General features: G+C 44.7%; 1 protein-coding gene across 2 annotated transcripts in view; it reads left to right on the top strand.

Moving 5' to 3' along the window:
• aig1 (androgen-induced 1 (H. sapiens)) overlaps positions 1-20178 on the top strand; it is a 63114-nt gene that overhangs the window by 17785 nt on the left and 25151 nt on the right. For both annotated transcript variants that reach the window (XM_055872709.1, XM_055872711.1), the window contains one exon: positions 179-280. In XM_055872709.1, coding sequence (XP_055728684.1) covers positions 179-280 — 102 coding nt within the window. The remainder of the gene's footprint in view (positions 1-178; positions 281-20178) is intronic.

Genomic DNA, 20178 nt, shown 5'->3' with positions numbered 1-20178 from the left:
ACGCAATATTCCAACCTAGTATTTCCAGCACAAAACATTAACTTACCAACAAATATATCTATGCCAAGTGCAGTGAAGTTTAACTTTGAATTAGTCCTATGTCCACACTATGCCTACTATGTTCTCAGTATATCTCCTATGTCCTCACTATGTCTCCTATGTCCCTGTCTCTCTGCAGTTTGTGGTGACCATGTTCTGGGCCCTGTACTTGTATGACAGAGACCTGGTGTACCCCAGACTGCTGGACAACTTCATACCCCAGTGGCTCAACCACGGCATGGTGAGTACTGTCTGTCTACTATACTGTTCCCAGGCCTGTCATAGCATTACTCTGTTACATTATTTAGTATGGCTAGTACAGGGTGTCTAGAAAAAAGAGCTAGAATAAGATAATGGTTATGCATACATTTTTGTCCAAAAGACAAATGTTATTTAGTCCCAAAGATAAATGTTATTTCACCCACCACACTTCTATGTGGTCATATTTGTCATTTAACATAATCATTTATCACAGTTAGTACGAACAGTGACTCCAGTTGAGGTATTTATTATAGGCCATAAGCATTTTCCCATCACTATTTAAGAACCCACTCAGTAAATAAATAGACATTTGAGAGCATATCTGGAGCCCCAGACATTAGTCACAGTGGACAATGGGCAGCTAATGGTGCCTAAACGCTTCCTATAATAGCAGACAAGTAGCGAGGCACATTTTGTTCTCCTCAATAAGAACAAACCTTCTCTATGGTCATATTGACGTCAGCAGTCAAAACAATGGGAAGAGGTTTTTCAACTGCTGATATCAATCAGATGGAACTGAAGCCCTCCTGCTGGCACAATTAGATGATAGGCTTGTTATTCTAGCAGGTGAGACTGGTGATTGATGGCTGTGTTCAATGTGTGTGTGTGTGTGTGTGTGTGTGTGTGTGTGTGTGTGTGTGTGTGTGTGTGTGTGTGTGTGTGTGTGTGTGCGTGCGTGCGTGCGTGCGTGCGTGCGTGCGTGCGTGCGTGCGTGCGTGCGTGCGTGCGTGCGTGCGTGCGTGCGTGTGTGTCTTTTGGCTCCACAATCACATCCCATTCCTACAACAAGAGTCAAGCCTCCAGCTGTGTGCATAGACAGTGTATGTAAGGTAAATAAGTCTCAATGGATGTCTTGATGGATGCGACATATTGTTGTAGTCTGTGTCGTGGCTAGCGAACCAATAATAGTACACAGACTGGTTGCTACGTAACAATAACTGTGTTCACAAAGACTCTGTGTAAGCAATGATAAAGTCTGTGTAAGCAATTTGGGTTGAAGTGTATGCAAATGTCCAAAGCGTCACAGATGATGATATTAAATGGTGTTTAATGGGCCATACTACCGAATATCAGCATATCTTTTTCAGTCAAACCGTGGAACAACGCCTTGTTTAGATTGTAACTATGGATATGCAACCTTTCCATTCAGTGGGGATCACGTGAGAGATAAATCAGATCATTTTCAAGTGGCGCTATGCAAAAGTGCCGGACTCATATCCTCAAGCTCATTACACTGAACCATATCCACAGCAGCCAGGAGTGTTGTTTGTTGTGTGTGTTGGAATCTGGGTTGCTACGGTCAATTCAAGTCCCAATTGCTCTGGTCAAACATAAACAGATCAATGATTATGATTCCGCAAATCAGGACGAGATGTTACCCAGCGCCTCAACAATCATGTGGACCAACATGACCCTGTCCAACCCAGAACAGACACACTCACAGAAAGTGGCCTGGCCTCCAGTCCTGCTAACCATGTTGCCAAGGGCCAACCCCAGGAAATAACCACAACGGGTCCAACAGCTGAAAACAATTCATAATATGCAAACCTTCCATATATGTGAGCTCTGAGCACTGGACGGGTGACGCCTGCAGCAGCAGAGTTACTCCATAGTAAATATTTTGCCACATTCCATGGTACCGCATTTGTTTGTTTACCCCGCTGCCACGGCAACTGTCTCCCGCTCCCTTCTGTGTGAGGAGGGAGTGACCGGACCCTGTTACTGTTTGGCAGTCTTGCCTAGCTTGTGTCTGCTATTACAGTTCACTACAGAGCAAGAGAGCCTGGCCTAGTTCAGCCCTATATATCTATCGCCTCATCACACTGCATATCACAGGGCTGCTGGTTGAAGATTCAAATACGCAGGCAAACAGGCAGCAGGATGTAACAGAGGAAAGGAAGGAATTATTTTGCACCCTGTCTACCACACAATGAAGCCTTGATGCACACAGAGCGATGCAGGGGAGAGAGGTGTTGATAGAAACCTGGTCACACCTTTCCCTCAGTGTGGGAGATACAACAGACCATCCTCACACAGTCCCTGACACAGTGCACTACTGCACACAGCCCTAGAGATAACGTTATTCAGGGAAGGCACAAAGAGAGACAATAATGTTTTATAGACTCTGTAAGGAGGGCTCTGATTACAAAGCTGTTGGTACAGCATGTAGTACTGTCAAAGTGATTTCCCACTGAATGTCCTAGTAACGCTCCGTTCATTTATGCAGAACATCCCCCCCTGAATATTCCTTTCAAGTTCACAAAGTAAAGAGAGACTTGACTTCAAAAGTGTGCCACGGAAAGTGTAAATCTGCCATCAAGCGATTTGCCTTCCAGAAGATACACAAAGGAAGAGACAATAAACCAGTGTGAATTCTAGAGCATTTGTCACCAAAGCGTGAATATACGGAACAGTTTTCCTCAGCCCATGTTTTGATGTTGTCAAACCCCAATGCTGCATGTTTGGCAAGCTTAACAGGCCTCCCTTAATGTGACTGTGACAATTAGGGCAGAGTCACTTCATCGCCACTTAAACAGTTAGGCGTTGCGGATTCTCTGTGAGAGTTCCACCGAGTTCCACCTGCGTCAAACTCGCTTCAACAATAATCCACGTCTTCACTATGTTATAAGTGGGCTGCTGAGAGAGGACTGTCTCTGTACTGTAATGTTAATTCCAGACATCTCTCACCGCGAACAGTCCAGGTTCAAAGCAGCTCAACGCATGTCAATGCGTTGTAAACATTTGACATTTCCCCAGAGGGATGCATATGTAGGGATGGCGCCAGCTGGCTACCAATGTCCCGGTTCACAATAACAACGAGAGTCAGAAACCAACAAAACAAGTGGAAGATTGAGAGAAACAGACAAGTTGGAGGTATTCTATTCTTGTTGGGCCCCTGTGGCATGCGAAGGAAGCTTCTCTCTCTCTCTCTGTCAGGGCAGGCTTATATTTCATTCAGCAGGTCGGTTCAGGGGACATTTAAATGACACTGTGCCTTGAGATGGACCTCATTGTGCGCTGGGGTCTTTATGACTGATTATCCCTGGTAAACACCCCCTACGTCTCAGCCAGGCCTTTAGTTGCGCTGCCAAGTGTAAAGCCAGGGGACAATGTGATACACCACAGCACCCTTTCCACAAGAGCAGCCCTCTGATTCCCTCACATCAACTATTCATGTCCCTTCTCTTTTACTTTGGTGTGTTCCCTCTCCATGTTCCTTTGTCATGTGTATTTATTTACCTAAGTGGAAATGTATTTGGATTATTATTAAGTTTTCATCACAGATGGTTGTACCAATAATGGTTGTAACAATATCACCTCCTCATGGAGCCCCACAGTGGAGGTGTCATAATACCCATTAAATGTAGCGGTCAAACAGGGAAATGGTTCCAATTGTTTCTCCACCATTCATTTTTCCCACAGGGGATTTTAAAAACACTTCAAATAAGGGCCGTGTTTTGTGTAGGCTTACACTGGCGTGACATTTTGATAACTATGTAAATATCTCTGGGCCAAGGTGACTCTTATCAATATACACAGCTCTATTTACTCTCAGAACCCAAAAATGCTAATTAGCATCAAAGTAGACAAAATGCAAGACTACAAATCCCTGCAAGCTCCAGCACGTCATCTCAAAATCAAATCAGATTTTATTTGTCACATACACATGGTTAGCAGATGTTAATGCAAGTGTAGCGAAATGCTTGTTCCGACAGTGCAGTAATATCTAACAATAATATCTAATAGTAATATCTAACAAGTAATCTAACAATTCTCCAACAACTACCTAATACACACATATGTGTCACGTCCATCGTTAGAAGGAGACCAAGGCGCAGCGTGAGTAGAGTTCCACATACTTTTAATAAACCAAAACTCAGCAAAACAAACAAGCACAAACTCTAACCGTGACGCTACTGTTGTGCACCCAGGTAATTAAATGTAGACAAGATCCCACAAATAACCATGGGGAAATGGCTGCCTAAATATGATCCCCAATCAGAGACAACAATAAACAGCTGCCTCTGATTGGGAACCATATCAGGCCACCATAGACATACAAATTCACCTAGATGACCCACCCAAGTCACTATCACTCCCCAACCAACACAGAGAAAAAACTGCTTACTATGGTCAGGGCGTGACAATATCTAAAGGGGTGAATGAGAATATGTACATGTAAGTATATGGATGAGCAATGGTGAAGGTGCAATAGATGGTATAAAATACAGTATATCCAGATGAAGTCGGAAGTTTACATACACCTTAGCCAAATACATTTGAACTCAGTTTTTCACAATTCCTGACATTTTATCCTAGTAAAGATTTCCTGTTTTAAGTCAGTTAGGATCACCACTTTATTTTAAGAATGTGAAATGTCAGAATAATATTAGAGAGAATTATTTATTTCAGCTTTTATTTCTTTAATCACATTCCCAGTGGGTCAGAAGTTTACGTACACTAAATTAGTATTTAGTAGCATTGCCTTTAAATTGTTTAACTTGGGTCAAACATTTCGGGTAGCCTTCCACAAGCTTCCCACAATAAGTTGGGAGAATTTTGGCCCATTCCTCCTGATAGAGCTGGTGTAACTGAGTCAGGTTTGTAGGCCTCCTTGCTCGCACACGCTTTTTCAGTTCTGCTCACACATTTTCTATAGGATTGAGGTCAGGGCTTTGTGATGGCCAATCCAATACCTTGACTTTGTTGTCCTTAAGCCATTTTGCCACAACTTTGGAAGTATGCTTGGGGTCATTATCCATTTGGAAGACCCATTTGCGATCAAGCTTTAACTTCCTGACTGATGTCTTGAGATGTTGCTTCAATATATCCACATCATTTTCCTTTCTCATGATGTCATCTATTTTGTGAGGTGCACCAGGCCCTCCTGCAGCAAAGCAACCCCAAATGCTGCCACCCCCGTGCTTCACGGATGGGATGGTGTTCTTCGGCTTGCAAGCCTCCCCCTTTTCCCTCCAAACATAACAATGGTCATTATGGCCAAACAGTTCTATTTTTGTTTCATCAGACCAGAGAACATTTATCTAAAAAGGACAATCTTTGTCCCCATGTGCAGTTGCAAACCGTAGTCTGGCTTTTTTATGGCGTTTTTGGAGCACTGGCTTCTTCCTTGCTGCACGGCCTATCAGGTTATGTCGATATAAGACTCGTTTTACTGTGGATAAAGATCAATACTTTTTTCCCGGTTTCCTCCAGCATCTTCACAAGGTCCTTTGCTGTTGTTCTGGGATTGATTTGCACTTTTCGCACCAAAGTATGTTAATCTCTAGGAGACAGAACGTGTCTTCTTCCTGAGTGGTATGACGGCTGCGTGGTCCTATGATGTTTATACTTGCGTACTATTGTTTGTACAGATGAACGTGGTACCTTCAAGCGTTTGTAAATTGCTCCCAAGGATGAAGCAGACTTGTGGAGGTCTACAATTTTTTTCTGAGGTCTTGGTTGATTTACTTTGATTTTCCTATGATGTCAAAAAGAGGCACTAAGTTTGAAGGTAGACCTTGAAATACATCCACAGGTATACCTCCAATTGACTCAGATTTTGTCAATTAGCCCATCAGAAGCATCTAAAGCCATGACATGATTTTCTGGAATTTTCCAAGCTGTCAGGCACAGTCAACTTAGTGTATGTAAACTTCTGACCCACTGGAATTGTGATACAGTGAATTATAAGTGAAATAATCTATCTGTAAACAATTATTGGGAAAAATACTTCTGTCATGCACAAAGTAGATGTCCTAACCGACTGCCAAAACTATAGTTTGTTAACAATAAATTTGTGGAGTGGTTGAAAAACAAGTTTTCATGACTCCAACCTAAGTGTATGTAAACTTCCGACTTCAACTGTACATGTGATATGAGTAATGTAAGATATGTAAACATTATTAAAGTAGCATTATTTAGAGTGCATTGTATAAAGTGACTAGTAATCTATTTATTAAAGTGACCAGTGAATAGGTCTCAATGTAGGCAGCAGCCTCTCTGAGTTAGTGATTGCTGTTAAGCAGTCTGATGGCCTTGAGATAGAAGCTGTTTTTCAGTATCTCGGTCCCAGCTTTGAATCACCTGTACTGACCTTGCCTTCTGGATGATAGCGGGGTGAACAGGCAGTGGCTCGGGTGGTTGATGTCCTTGATGATCTTTTTGGCTTTCCTGTGACATCGGGTACTGTCGGTGTCATGGAGGGCAGGTAGTTTGCCCCCGGTGATACGTTGTGCAGACCGCACCACTCTCTGGAGAGCCTTGCGGTTGAGGGCGGTGCAGTTGCCATACTAGGCTGTGATACAGCCCGACAGGATGCTCTCGATTGTGCATCTGTAAAAGTTTGTCAGGGTTTTGGGTGACAAGCCACATTTCTTCAGCCTCCTGAAGATTTCTTCACCACACTGTGGTGGACCATTTCAGTTTGTCTGTGATGTGTCCCCCGAGGAACTTAAAACTTTCCACTTTCTCCACTGCTGTCCCTTCTATGTGGATAGGGGGATGCTCCCTCTGCTGTTTCCTGAAGTCCATGATCATCTCCTTTGTTTTGTTGTTGTTGAGTGAGAGGTTGTTTTCCTGACCCCACACTCTGAATGGCCTCATCTCCTCCCTGTAGGCTCTCGTCGTTGTTGGTAATCAAGCCCAATACTGTTGTGTCGTCCGCAAACTTGATCATTGAGTTGGAGGCGTGCATGGCCACGCAGTCGTGGGTGAACATGAAGTACAGGAGGGGGCTGAGCACGCACCCTTGTGGGGCCCCAGTGTTAAGGGTCAGTGAAGTGGAGATGGTGTTTCCTACCTTCAACACCTGGGGGCGGCCCATCAAAGTCTAGGACCCAATTGCACAGGGCGGGGTTGAGACCCAGGGCCTCCAATTTGATGATGAGCTTGGAGGGTACTATGGTGTTGAATGCTGAGCTGTAGTCAATGAACAGCATTCTTACATAGGTATTCCTTTTGTCCAGATGGGATAGGGCAGTGTGCAGTGTGATGGCAATTGCGTTGTCTGTGGACCTGTTGGGGCGGTATGCAAACGAAAGTGGGTCTAGGGTGGCCGGTAAGGTGGAGGTGATATGATCCTTGAATAGTCTCTCAATGCACTTCATGATGACAGAAGTGAGTGCTACGGGGCGGTAGTCATTTAGTTCAGTTGTCTTTGCCTTCTTGGGTACAGGAACAATGGTAGCCATCTTGAAGCATGTGGGGACAACGGACTGGGATAGGGATTGGGATAGGGATTGATTGAATATGTCCGTAAACACACCAGCCAGCTGGTCTGCGCATGCTTTGAGAACGCGTCTAGGGATTCCGTCTAGGCCAGCAGCCTTGCGAGGGTCAACATGTTTAAATGTCTTACTCAGGTCGGCCACGGAGAAGGAGGGGGGGGGGGGGGGGATGCAGACGTGGCTGGTTTTTCTTTTGTAGTCCGGGATTTCTTGTAGACCCTGCCACATATGTATCGTGTCTGTTTAATTGCGACTCCACCTTGTCCCTGTACTGGAATTTTGCTTGTTTGATTGCCTTGCAGAGGGAATAGCTACACTGTTTAAATTCAGACATGTTCCCAGACGTCTTTCCATGGTTAAATGCAGTGGATCGCGCTAAATGCGTGAATGCCGCCATCCATCCACAGTTTCCTGTTAGGGTAGGTTTTAATAGTCACAGTGGGTACAACATCTCCAATGCACTTCTTTATAAACACATTCACCAAGTCAGCGTATAGGTCGATGTTGTTCTCTGAGGCTGACCAGAACATATTCCAGTCCACCGGATTAAAACAATCTTGAAGCGTGGCTTCCGATTAGTCGGACCAGCGTTGAATGGTTCTCATCACTGGTACATCCTGTTTGAGTTTGTGCCTTTAAGACGGAAGGAGTAAGATGGCGTCGTGGTCGGATTTTCCGAAGGGAGGGTGGTGGAGGGCTTTGTATGCATCATGGAAGTTAGAGTAGCAGTGGTCGAGGGTATTGCGCATGCACGTAGCTCAATCAATATGCTGGAAGAATTTATGTAGACTTGTTCTCAAATTTGCTTTGTTAAAATCCCCAGCTACAATAAATGCAGCCTCAAATGCAGTGTCTCTAGCTGACACCTTTGCTAACAGGTTTTGTGTCAATTTAAAACTTGCACAAGACAGTTCACAAAATTGTATATTGAAAGAAATGTAGCCAATTTATTCATTACTAAATTTAGCTAATATTAGATAGTTAATCCAGAGATTCTTACTTTTGCCTCGACTCGACAGTCTCGTTCAGACCATCATGGCATTTGTAGTTCTTTATGATAGCCATATTAGCAGCTAATTAGCATTGCATTTTTGGGGGGTAAATACAGGCAAATATATTGATAAAAGTCACCATGTCCTTGTCACGTTGTATAAATGATTGGAGACAGGCGCAGGAATTCGTAATAGGAGGTTTTATACTCCGCCCAAAATATACAACATGCTATGAAAAGGCACGAGGGCGAAGCCCAAAACAACCACGCATACAAAAACACAGGGATGTGACCCAAACAAAGAGCGAGGTTAAACCTCTAATAAATACACGGGACGAGACACGTAATAACAATACACGGGACGAGACCCATAATAACAAGTGCACAACAATACATGAGACGAGACCCGTAATAACAAGTGCACAACAATACATGGGACGAGACCCGTAATAACAAGTGCACAACAATACACGGGACGAGACCCGTAATAACAATACACAGGACGAGGCCCGTAATAACAAGTGCACAACAATACACGGGACGAGACCCGTAATAACAATACACAGGACGAGACCCGTAATAATAAGTGCACAATACACGCAGCACGAAAGCCGAAACAACAAAGCACAGGTACTCAAAAGACCAACGGACATGGGAACAATAAACGACCAGGACAATGGTGAACAGAGGACACATATATACAATTACTAATCAGAGGAATTGGAACCAGGTGTGTGTAATGAGACAGTTCATTGACGCCTGGCCGGTGAGGTAGACCTCCGGAACTGGGGCATGGAATGAGCAGCAGTACCGGGGGAATCCATGACAGTCCTAGAGAGATTTACACGGTTATCAAAACGTCACGCCAGGGTAAGCCTACACGAAACATAGCCATTATTCTAAAATCCCCTATGGGAAAAATTGGTGGTGGAAAAATGATTGGAACCATTTCCTTCTTCGAACGCTAGGTTTTATGGGTATTATGACTCATATTGTGATACTCTTTTCCCAGATGTGTATCTCTATATACAGTATAATGCTATATTTTCTCCCTGACTCCGTCTGTTAGTTTTGAAGTTAGTACAGTGTCTTACAGAGAGCGACAGGACTGAAGAGTCTGTAAACTCTGCAGACTGCCTCCTAAACTGTCTGTGAACTGTTTGTGGCGTTTCAGTCCAATTCCTTGTGCTGGATTTGTGGGCAGTCATTAAGAATGGAAAATAGCAGTGCCCACAGACAAATGTGGAATGGGCCCTTTGCAGAGGAGAAGATTGTGTGTAACTGTAAGCTCCTGCTGTGACTTTGGGGTTTGTTTAGACTGTGGGACGGTGGAGATGGCCATTTAAAGTAACAGTCTTTCCAGTCTCTACTGTAACTCTTGTGAAAGTAGAGGTTTCTCTCAGTATGGCCGCAATCGATCAACGTCCCATCCAATATACTGCTGGGATGATTGCGGCTTCCAATGCACTCTAATGGTGTCCACATTCTTGATAATGACATGTTTGGTTTACCAACATCTGAGGAGCTACATCTTTGGAGTTAACACACAGTGTAAGTTCAACCAATGGTATTACCCAGACCAAGGACAAGACACTTGTACTATAAGAAACAGATGTGTTTGTGTAAGTCGACTGTTTTCAGAACTCTTATGCACTTCACATTGCATACTGTACATTTGGATCCAGAGAGGTTTTTGGCGCCGTCTCAAGAATGCAAAACACAGATGAGACAAACACCCCATCCATAATGAGAAAGACATGGCTAGGTGTAGCCCACTGTCAACCAGACTCCGCCATTGTCACAGCACTGCAGGTCCCACTTAAATCATCCTGTTAAAGGCAAGACCCAGGTTCTAAACTCTGTGCTGCTTCCTATGTCTTGGACTGATAAAACATCACAGGTACAGTCTAGGAAGATATAGGTGGCTGTAATAAGATTGCCCCCTGGTGGGCATTGCCCAAGTAGCTACCTGGTACATGGTTACATGAAGGAACATTTATTGGCTGACATGATACCGTTTTATTGCAGGCATCAAAGGCAGCTGTGGGTCCTCCTACATTTGTACCTTGACATAATTTCGACCTGTTATAGGGCCTAGTGTTCCCCACATTATCTGATGGCTACACCTATCACTCAGGGTAGTCCCACGGAATTCCCTATGTAATGTCATAATGCAGATATGTAACTATTTTGGGGGGATTTCTTATATATAGTGTTAGGTGTGACCGAGATGGCAGCACAGCAATTTATCTCTCTGGATAGCAGTCTCCTAGTCCCGGTGGAGGTATTAAAGGTAGTTGGGTGCAATCATTGTGCTTCAGTAGACACCAGGGACTTGAGAGTGCATAACACTGGTTATAACCTGACTGAGCATGTCTGTCACTGGTCCACTCCATGGGAACAACCTACCCCACTGACCTCAGCTTGCTTCATCTTCCACTGCTTGTTGATGTTTTCTCGGCCTGCCGTCACATAGTCATGTAAGTATTATCTTTTACACGCTAACTACCTGCAGCCATTTAGAAAAGCTGCAAAGTGACAGATGTGATCTGGCTGTTATTACTGGCAGGTGTCCAATATTTTACTAAGGACATACTGTACCTTAGTCTTATGTAAGACCTGCTCAGTTGGGGCTGAGATGGCAGAGAGAGGAGAAGACAAGTGAAGAATAAGGGAAAGGCAGGCAGACGTTCTTATATGACTCAGCTCCCCCGTGTTCTTCCAGAGAACAGAGTAGGTCAGTTAATTTCGACTAATGCCCAGTAAGGACAGCTGGTCTAAACAACTTATTGTGATTGGCTCGAGGCTATAGTGATGACAACACAAGGCCAGAGGTGTAACGGCAGTCTACGTCGTCCTCCTCCTCAGACGAGGAGAGGCGAGAAGGATCAGAGGACCAATGTGCAGCGTGGTAATTAGACATAATGAATTTAATCAAACAAAACAAGACACTATACAAACTGACAAAACACACTAACCGTCACAGTCCCGCGTAGCACCAACACTGACACAGGAACAATCACCCACAAACAAACAGTGAGAACAGCCTACCTTAATATGGTTCTCAATCAGAGGAAACGTCAAACACCTGCCTCTAATTGAGAACCATATCAGGCAACACATTTAACCCAACATAGAAACAGACAAACTAGACACACAATATAGAATTCCCACCCAGCCCAGACGTTACAAGAGGTGCCATCTATGTATTGAGGGGCCTGTGATCTATAACCCCACAACCCCCTTGAACTTTCTTTCGATTAGAGCATTGGGCCAGTAACCGAAAGGAGAATCCCCAAGCTGACAAGGTAAAAATCTGTCATTCTCCCCCTGAGCAAGGCAGTTAACCCACTGTTCCCCGGGCGCCAAAAACGTGGATGACGATTAAGGCAGCCCCCCACTCCTCTCTGATTCAGAGGGGTTGGGTTAAATGCGGAAGACACATTTCAGTTGAAGGCATTCAGTTGTACAACTGACTAGGTATCCCCTTTTCCCATTTCCCTCCATCCCAGTGCTGGCCTCTGCTAACTGGCCTGTCCTGTCCTCAGGGTTAGGTCAAAGGTCATGGTCCCAGCTGGCATGAAGAGTTAGGCACATCATCACTAATCAGCGTGCCCATGTAGCCCGGAGCAGCCCTGCCAGCCCTAACAGTGGTGCCAGGAGTATTCATCCACGACGGCCTGTCATAACATGATAATCACATTAACAATGCCAGTAGAACCCAGTGTTCTGCTCCCATAGAGTGCAATCATCCTCCTCTTTCCTTCCTAATGGGAGACATTACACAGAAACTCAATCCCCAGTGGGAGAACCAAACGGCTCTGCTGCTTCTCTAGTGTCACAGAATAGCTTTCCTTCCTGATACAGTTGATCATGCTATACTAAGGCAGAGATTGTCGATTGTAGGTCTTTCAGAGCATGCAGTTGCATGGTTTGCTAACTATCTGTCTGATAGAACTCAGTGCACTCAAATTGATGGCCTTATGTCTGTTAAATTGTTTGTCCTTAATGGTGTGCCCGAAGGCTCTGTACTTAGTCCTCTCTTATTCATTATTTATATAAATGATTTAGACAAAAATGTCCAAAAATGCACAACTTCATTTTTATGCTGATGATACTGTTATTTACTGTTGTGCCTCGTCTCTTACAAAAGCTTTCCAGAACTTGCAAACTGCTTTTTATACTGTTCAATATACCTTGTGTCAATTGAAGCTTATCCTCAATACTGACAAAACTAAACTAATGGTGTTTTCTAATGCAAGAAATAGACCTCTGAACCTTTCACCTATTACTACCTGTCAGGGCAAGGAGATTGAGACTGTAACCTCATGTAAATATCTTGGAATTTTAATTGATGACGGCCTCTCTTTTAAATTGCATATTCAACAACTTAAATTGAAGCTGAAATTGGGATTTTATTTTAGGAATAAGGCCTGTTTTTCTTTTGAAGCCAGAAGGAGGCTAGTATCAGCTACATTTATGCCTTTACTAGACTATGGGGATATTTTATATATGAATGCTTCCGCTCAGTGTTTGAGATGAATTGACACTCTTTACCATGGCACTTTGAGATGTATTTTAAACTGCAAAACCCTTACGCACCACTGCACTTTGTATACCAGGGTTGGCTGGCCTTCTCTAGTCACTCGTAGGCTCAGTCACTGGTATACTTTTATTTACAAAGCCATTTTGGGTTTACTACCTTTTTTTTGGGCATTTTTATTTTTCAGAAATGTGGTGGGTACTCTCTTCGTTCGCTGGACTTTATCCTGTTTTTTATTTGCTGTTTTTGATTTTGTTATACTCTTGTGAATTCAATGGTTTTTACTAGATTACTTGTTGTTTTTCATGTTGTCTGTCTGTAATTGTGTAATGACTTGGTGCTGCCTATCTTGGCCAGGACTCTCTTGAAAAAGAGATTTTAAATTTCAATGAGCCCATCCTGGTTAAATAAAGGTTAAATAAACTCACTCTGATTAGGCTTTACCGAATTAGATGTTGAGCCGAAGTCAAATGCAGTCCTTTTTCAGTGGATAAAGAGGGAGACATTGTTGCTTGTTTCATTTGTATAACACAGGACATCTTAAACTCTTCTCTGTTGTAATTCATCAAACCAGAAGCTTCTGCTTACTGGTTCTCATGCCTCGGACAATATCCTTCAAGATTCTCCCAAGAGGTGCATCTCTCCACAGAGGAACCCACCCAGCCTGAAATGTACATCAGGAGAAGCTTCTCAAGCTGGAGGAAAACAATGCCTCTCTCAAAAACGATGGGAAGGTCGATAAAACTACGAGGAGCGTATAAAACATGGCGCAACATTTTTCACGGAGACCTTGTGGGGCTGCCATGAACTGTTCTTTATATCGCAAACATATTGTGGAGGGGAAAAGAAAGGAGGGATGGGAATGTAGCAGAGGAAAAATGACCTGGCATCATTAGCTACTCAGCAGTAAGCCTCTCCCCGTAAACTTTGACTTGCTTATTTGGTTTAAGAGACGTTGGCCGTTGCTCAAACGTTTTCACATCTGCTCTCATCACCTCTGGCCTGGCCACTGCCTCTGGAGCCCCAGCCTGTCCTGTCCTGTCATGGACACGCACACAGTGGTGATGAGCTGAAGAGGCTCGTAGGGGCGCAGAGCTGCTCCCCCTGTCATCCCGACTGCAGGGCCCTCATCAGAGACACTTCCTCCAGTGTCAGAGGAGATCATCGATATTTGAGTTTGTGTTTGATGTTTTTTCAATTTCGGACAAGAAAGTGAGCATTACAAGATGATGAGGGCTGTGGACATCTGCAGACTCAGCTGAAACCAAGGCCTTTCTTACAGCCACGGCTCTGACTAGCTTCTGACTGACCTTATTTAAGTGAAAACAGAGAGGCAACTCATTGTTAAACACTTTAATGTAGTGCTCTCAGAGCCCTGTCTGCCGTGCAGATGCTTACCGCGGGGGAACATTTTGAGGGGAGATTTCACTGAAAATAATCTGATTCTACCTTGCTGCTTGGGCCAGCTGTGTGTGAAGCGGGAGAACAGATGTGCACGGTGTCTGAGAGAGACAGGTTCAGTTAGCCGGAGAGAACCAACCCAACTTCTCCAACAACCCAGGGAGGGAAGGAAAGAGAAAGAGAGAGAGAGAGCGAGAGACATCGGGAAAAAAAGAGAGGCTGAGAGGGAAGATAGAGAAAGAGAGAGAGAACACGAGTGTTCAATGGTATTGATTCTCCACCAGAAAAACAATCCTTTCCCGTGTAAAGTGTTCTCTGCACTGCTATTTCCTTCTGGTTTGCAGACTGCTGGGGGATTACTTAAAAAATATCAATAATTGCAGGTCAATTTTTCTGGATGCTAATATTTCAGGGCAGTTTGAGGCGCAATGGTGTACAATATCATGATTGAGTCGCCGGCCACGTTAAGCCTGGAAAAGTTACTAAGTTAAGTTCCCCCATCCAAACCCTGTCATTAAAACGGGTGCATAGCTGGCTCACTAGCTCATCCTTGACAACTGGGAAAATATTTACTCATCTCGACTCAGTGAATGATGGCCGTTTCACAGCTTGCTTTTTTGTCCATTGTTCCCAAAGCCGATGTAAAGCTTACTGCATGAGTAAATCAGTTAGAGAAACTCAATTTCTTATTTAGTTGTATTACAATGTCCTTTAGTGTGACTCTGCTTTAGCAGTACATTTCCATTTGTGAAAATGTGTTCACAACTCTGTTGGTGGGATGGCAGCAGGTGAGGTGTGATGCATCTGCGCATTCAACGCTGCGCGTTGGCTCCTCAACGCATAATACGAATGTGAAGTCTTGACACTTGGCTTTCTCACTTATCATCCACTCCTTGGCGTTTTCAGAGTGCAGTGAGACCTGCTCCTCTCTTCCTCTCTCTTTCTTTCTCCCCAGTGTTTGTGTTTGACATGGCCTGTCCTGTTTTAGCCCTGGACCACTTGAATGACTTGCGCTTTTTTTGTATGAGGGGATTTTCCACAGACAGTACTGGCATCCAGACCATAGGTCTCTGAGAGCTCCTCAATCTGGTGGTCAGAGAGAGAGTGAGAGAGACAGAGACATTAGATTCGTGGGGGGGGGGGCTAAAACAGGGCTAAAATAAAACATGACGGAGTCATTTGAAATCCTGGTGTTTGCGGTATAATGAGAATGAGCATACCCCTGGAGGTATTTTCTAGAGATTGCGTTGCTGACGGGGGAAGAGGGGCTACGGGGTCATGTGAGCCCTCTGTTGACTGGGAGCTGCTGAGAGTGTGTTGCGTGGGTTGGCGGAGGGTGGGCAGGTGGTGGAGTGCGGCTGGAGGGAGGGAGCAGTGTGTGTGTGTGGGGGGGGGGGGAACTCTACACCCGACCTTGGGAGGGAGCGCTATTTCTGTCACCCAATACCCTCTGGGAGCCCTTGACTAGGCCAACAGGCATCCCATCCCGCCCACTGCAGCAAAATAACTCTGGTGTCCACAATCCCACAATGCCCTAACAGCAGCACACACACATGCTGGCCTGGCAGGGAGGGAGGGGAGAAGGGGGAGAGCGCATGACACTAAGTACACAGGATGAAATAAGTGACTTAAGCATGTCAGGCATTTTGTCACTGATTAGAAAGGGAACTGAGAGCCCAGTCAATAATTCATGCTCTATCTATACGTGACAGAAGAGGTGGAGGGGAGGGTCGCTCTCACCTCCCAATGTCAGCTAACCTACTGAACGTTCACTCACCATAGGGGGGTAAGAAAAGACACCGTGTCCCCAGTGTTTGTACATACTTGCATTCTCATTGTCACTTCGAGTTATTGCCACAAGCACAGAAATCAAGCGCATCAGCTGATATTGCACCAATCAGATTCCTCACTCTACCTTAACATGGCTGTCTATTTAGTCAATCAAGTTCTGCACACACATTCTCTGATGGCTGCAGTGTACAAGCTGAGCGCTGGTGTTGCTGATGGCATGCTATTGTTGTAACCTGCTTTACCCGCCACGTCTGTTTGCTGCTTTCCCACCCCGGACTCCACCTGTTTGCGCACTGCTTTTGTTTCGGTCACAGGGATTTGCACAGCGTTCTTTGCTCACTGCCTGTAATTGTTATTATCCGTGTGCTACCCCAAAGGAGCAGAGCTCAATGCCAAGACTAATGCATTGCATGCATTGTAATCTTTTTTGAATATGTGGCATTTCCTGTTTGAACCAGTTCATTTGTATATGAATAGTCTAATGTAACGGAGTCAGTCGTGACAGCAATGGAAAGGCAGGAGTCTTTGTGGCTTCAGAAGTGACGCTCTCTCTTGTTGTCTATTTATTTGTTCTCTGGTTGTCCATTGTGTGTGGTGGCTATGGTAATTACCATACTTTGCATAGCATACACTCAGAGGTCCTCAAAATATGTCCCCAGGACTTAGATACAGACAATAATGACAATAGAAGTACTAGTAGCTGAGGCTTCACACTCTTGACCACAGGGTGTCGGGTTCAAATCCCAACCAGGCTACAGCTGTGAAAGCCTTGTGTGATAAATGTCACCCTAATTGCTCTGTGGGGAAACGGAGAGCCTGAGTAGCTTCCAGGGTATCTTCACTGTGGACCAGGGCATGAGCCAAGCAACATGTTCAATGGAAATCATAGACCTCTCCATTGCATGAATTAATAAGCGTTGTCAGGAAGCATGAGACCAAAGCGCATCATGGACATGGTTTTATATGGCAAGTCAAAATAGATTAAGTGTGAGTGATATTGGCGGGGAGGGTTGTTCTTGGAGCCTGTGTTAAAACCACCTTCCTTCACTGGCCTGGGTCTGTTGTGGGAGAACTCTTCTCAGCAGTGCTAACTAAACTCTCTCTACCCTCTCTGCACTACTCCGCTTAATCCTGCTTGGCCCTTCGATGATGGCCATTACTGCTCATGTAAACCCATACTGTAAATCTAGAGGTTATTCTTGCCTCAGCGTTTAGATGAACTCTGTCTGGAAAAGTGTCCATGTCTCCATGCCTACGCATTTATATTAGAGAAAATGGAGTTTGAGATAGCTCAAAAGCAAGTGAGAGGGAAAGACAGATAGATAAGCGAGCGAGACTTTGACTCTGACACAAACCATGCACAGCACAGCACGCTCTCCCTGGGAACATTTACAAATCCAGGAGAGCAGAGCGGTGGAAGAGCTCCTCTCTCTCCTGAAAGGGAGTATGTAATGTCTCTGTGGAGATGAGGTACTTCTTACCTCATTTGCACTTCCAGCAGCTGCGTGGAACTGCCGCGCGTCAAGGTTCACTCTCAGGCTATAGCACAGGAGAGATGTATGGATGTGTCTATCTCCCCCACATGTCACGATCAATCCTCTATAGTGTCTTTATTTTCACATGCACAGGATGCAGCAGGTGTAAAACAGCACAGTGAAACGCTTACTTGGAGCTCTTTCCCAACAATGCAGAGGAAAAGTAATGATGTAGAAGAAAGAAAACATGAGAAATATGAGAGAATAAAATCAAATAAAAAACAGGAGAAGGTCAGTTCCAGATTCCAATGTGCAGTGGTACTGGAGGGATTGAGGTAGGTCTGTACATGTACACAGGGGTACTGGAGGGATTGAGGTAGGTCTGTACATGTACACAGGGGTACTGGAGGGATTGAGGTAGGTCTGTACATGTACACAGGGGTACTGGAGGGATTGAGGTAGGTCTGTACATGTACACAGGGGTACTGGAGGGATTGAGGTAGGTCTGTACATGTACACAGGGGTACTGGAGGGATTGAGGTAGGTCTGTACATGTACACAGGGGTACTGGAGGGATTGAGGTAGGTCTGTACATGTACACAGGGGTAAAAGTGACTAGTAGCAGGATATATACCAATGGTAATAACTATCACTATAGCAGCAGCGTATGTTGTGAGTGGGTGTTTGCATGGTGATGAGTGTACGTGTATGTGTGTGTGTGACTATGTGTGTATGCGTGTGGGAGAAGAGTGAAGATCTGCGCCTCAGTGGGTAGAGATCTGTGGATGAGACCTGTGGATGGGTTCTGTGGATGAGATCTGTGGATGAGACCTGTGGATGCGCATAGAGGTCAAAGATAGGAGGGGAGTGCGTGTGTGTGTGTGTGCGTGCGTGCGTGCATGTGTGAATGAAAGAGAGAAAGAGAGGCCAGCTGTGAGGAGCTACTCATCATTTTGAATGAGGTCGTAAGGAACACACTGTACAGCATTGTGGCATGAGGATACTCACTGTGACTGGGTTAGCCTCAGTCTACACCCTACCCGTTGTGTGTGTGTGTGTGTGTGTCATGAGCGCAATTCAGTAGTGTTTAGGGAGCTTCATTTGTGTGACCAGGACATGGTAGAATAAGTTATGTTCTGTTGTAGTGTGGTGAGAGGCCAGTAAGAGGTGTAATAAATAACATTGAATAGCACTTACTGGCACATTAATGAAGAGTTGAGGGTAAACCACCGTTTCTGGGCAGGGCCGTGTAATGCCAACATGGCAGGTATTTAAGAACAGATTAGACTGGAACATGGCTCATTGATAGGCATTGTTATAATGCAGTGTACAGAACATTGGGTCAACTGAGGCTAGACTGGTATGGGAGGAGACTCTTCTGTTGGTCTGAATGTAAGAAGGCTGCCATCTGGTGACTGGTGTAAGTAATGCATACATGGAAAGGCCAGTGTCCTCCATCAAGCTTTTAACTGGTTATGAACCATTGGAGCACTGTAAGCTTTGTTTTAAAGTCCTAGCTTATAGGCCCACATACCAAAGACCGAAGCACAGTTAATGGCATTCTTACCACATGGTTACATGGGCCTAGTATCCACTACCATTCACACTTTTGAATGAACAGAAAACTACCAAAAAATGTTGGATGAACCACACATTAATACTGTATTATGAACCCAGGCCACTTCTTGCCCACTCAGTGGAAGTGTATGTCCAGGGAGCTAATTTTGATTTCAATTAGCACAGGAGAGAGGTCTCTCAACTGTGACCCTCCACGTCCCCTACCAATGGCTAGAGCACCTTGAGAGATACTGGCATTAGCTCCCTGTCACGGCCGTCGTAAGAAGACTAAGGCGCAGCGTGGTAAGCGTCCATTTTAGTTTATTTAATGTCGCCAACAAAACAAGAAAATAACAAACGAACGTAAAGCTACGTAGTGCTCGCAGGCCACTACACATAGACAACTACCCACTTCGAAAGGAGGGTAAAAGGGCTACCTAAGTATGGTTCCCAGTCAGAGACAACGATAGACAGCTGTCCCTGATTGAGAACCATACCCGGTCAAAACATAGAAAACAAAAACATAGAATGCCCACCCCAAATCACACCCTGCCAAATAGAGACATAAAAAGGCTCTCTAAGGTCAGGACGTGACACTCCCATTTGCAATTAGTCACATACAGCATTTCCTCCACGGCCACCCAGCCTGTGTCTTTGTCAATGACAGCCTGGTTTTCACTCTGTTTCTGCTTGATAACAACTTATTTGGTGTGACAATGCTAAATCAATCGTCTGAATCAGAAACAGCTAGAAGCAAGGTTAACTGTAGTATGCTGCACTGTACAAAATAGCCTGTTTCCATGGCTGCTGCCTGTTTCAATGTACTCTCAAACTTCCCACTTCCTCTATTTCTAATCAGCTGTGCACGGCCACTTAGACACACACGTTACG

This window comes from Salvelinus fontinalis, chromosome 20 (genome assembly GCF_029448725.1).
Source record: "Salvelinus fontinalis isolate EN_2023a chromosome 20, ASM2944872v1, whole genome shotgun sequence".
Classification (NCBI taxonomy): Eukaryota; Metazoa; Chordata; class Actinopteri; order Salmoniformes; family Salmonidae; genus Salvelinus; species Salvelinus fontinalis.
This window is presented reverse-complemented; position numbering and strand designations above follow the sequence as displayed.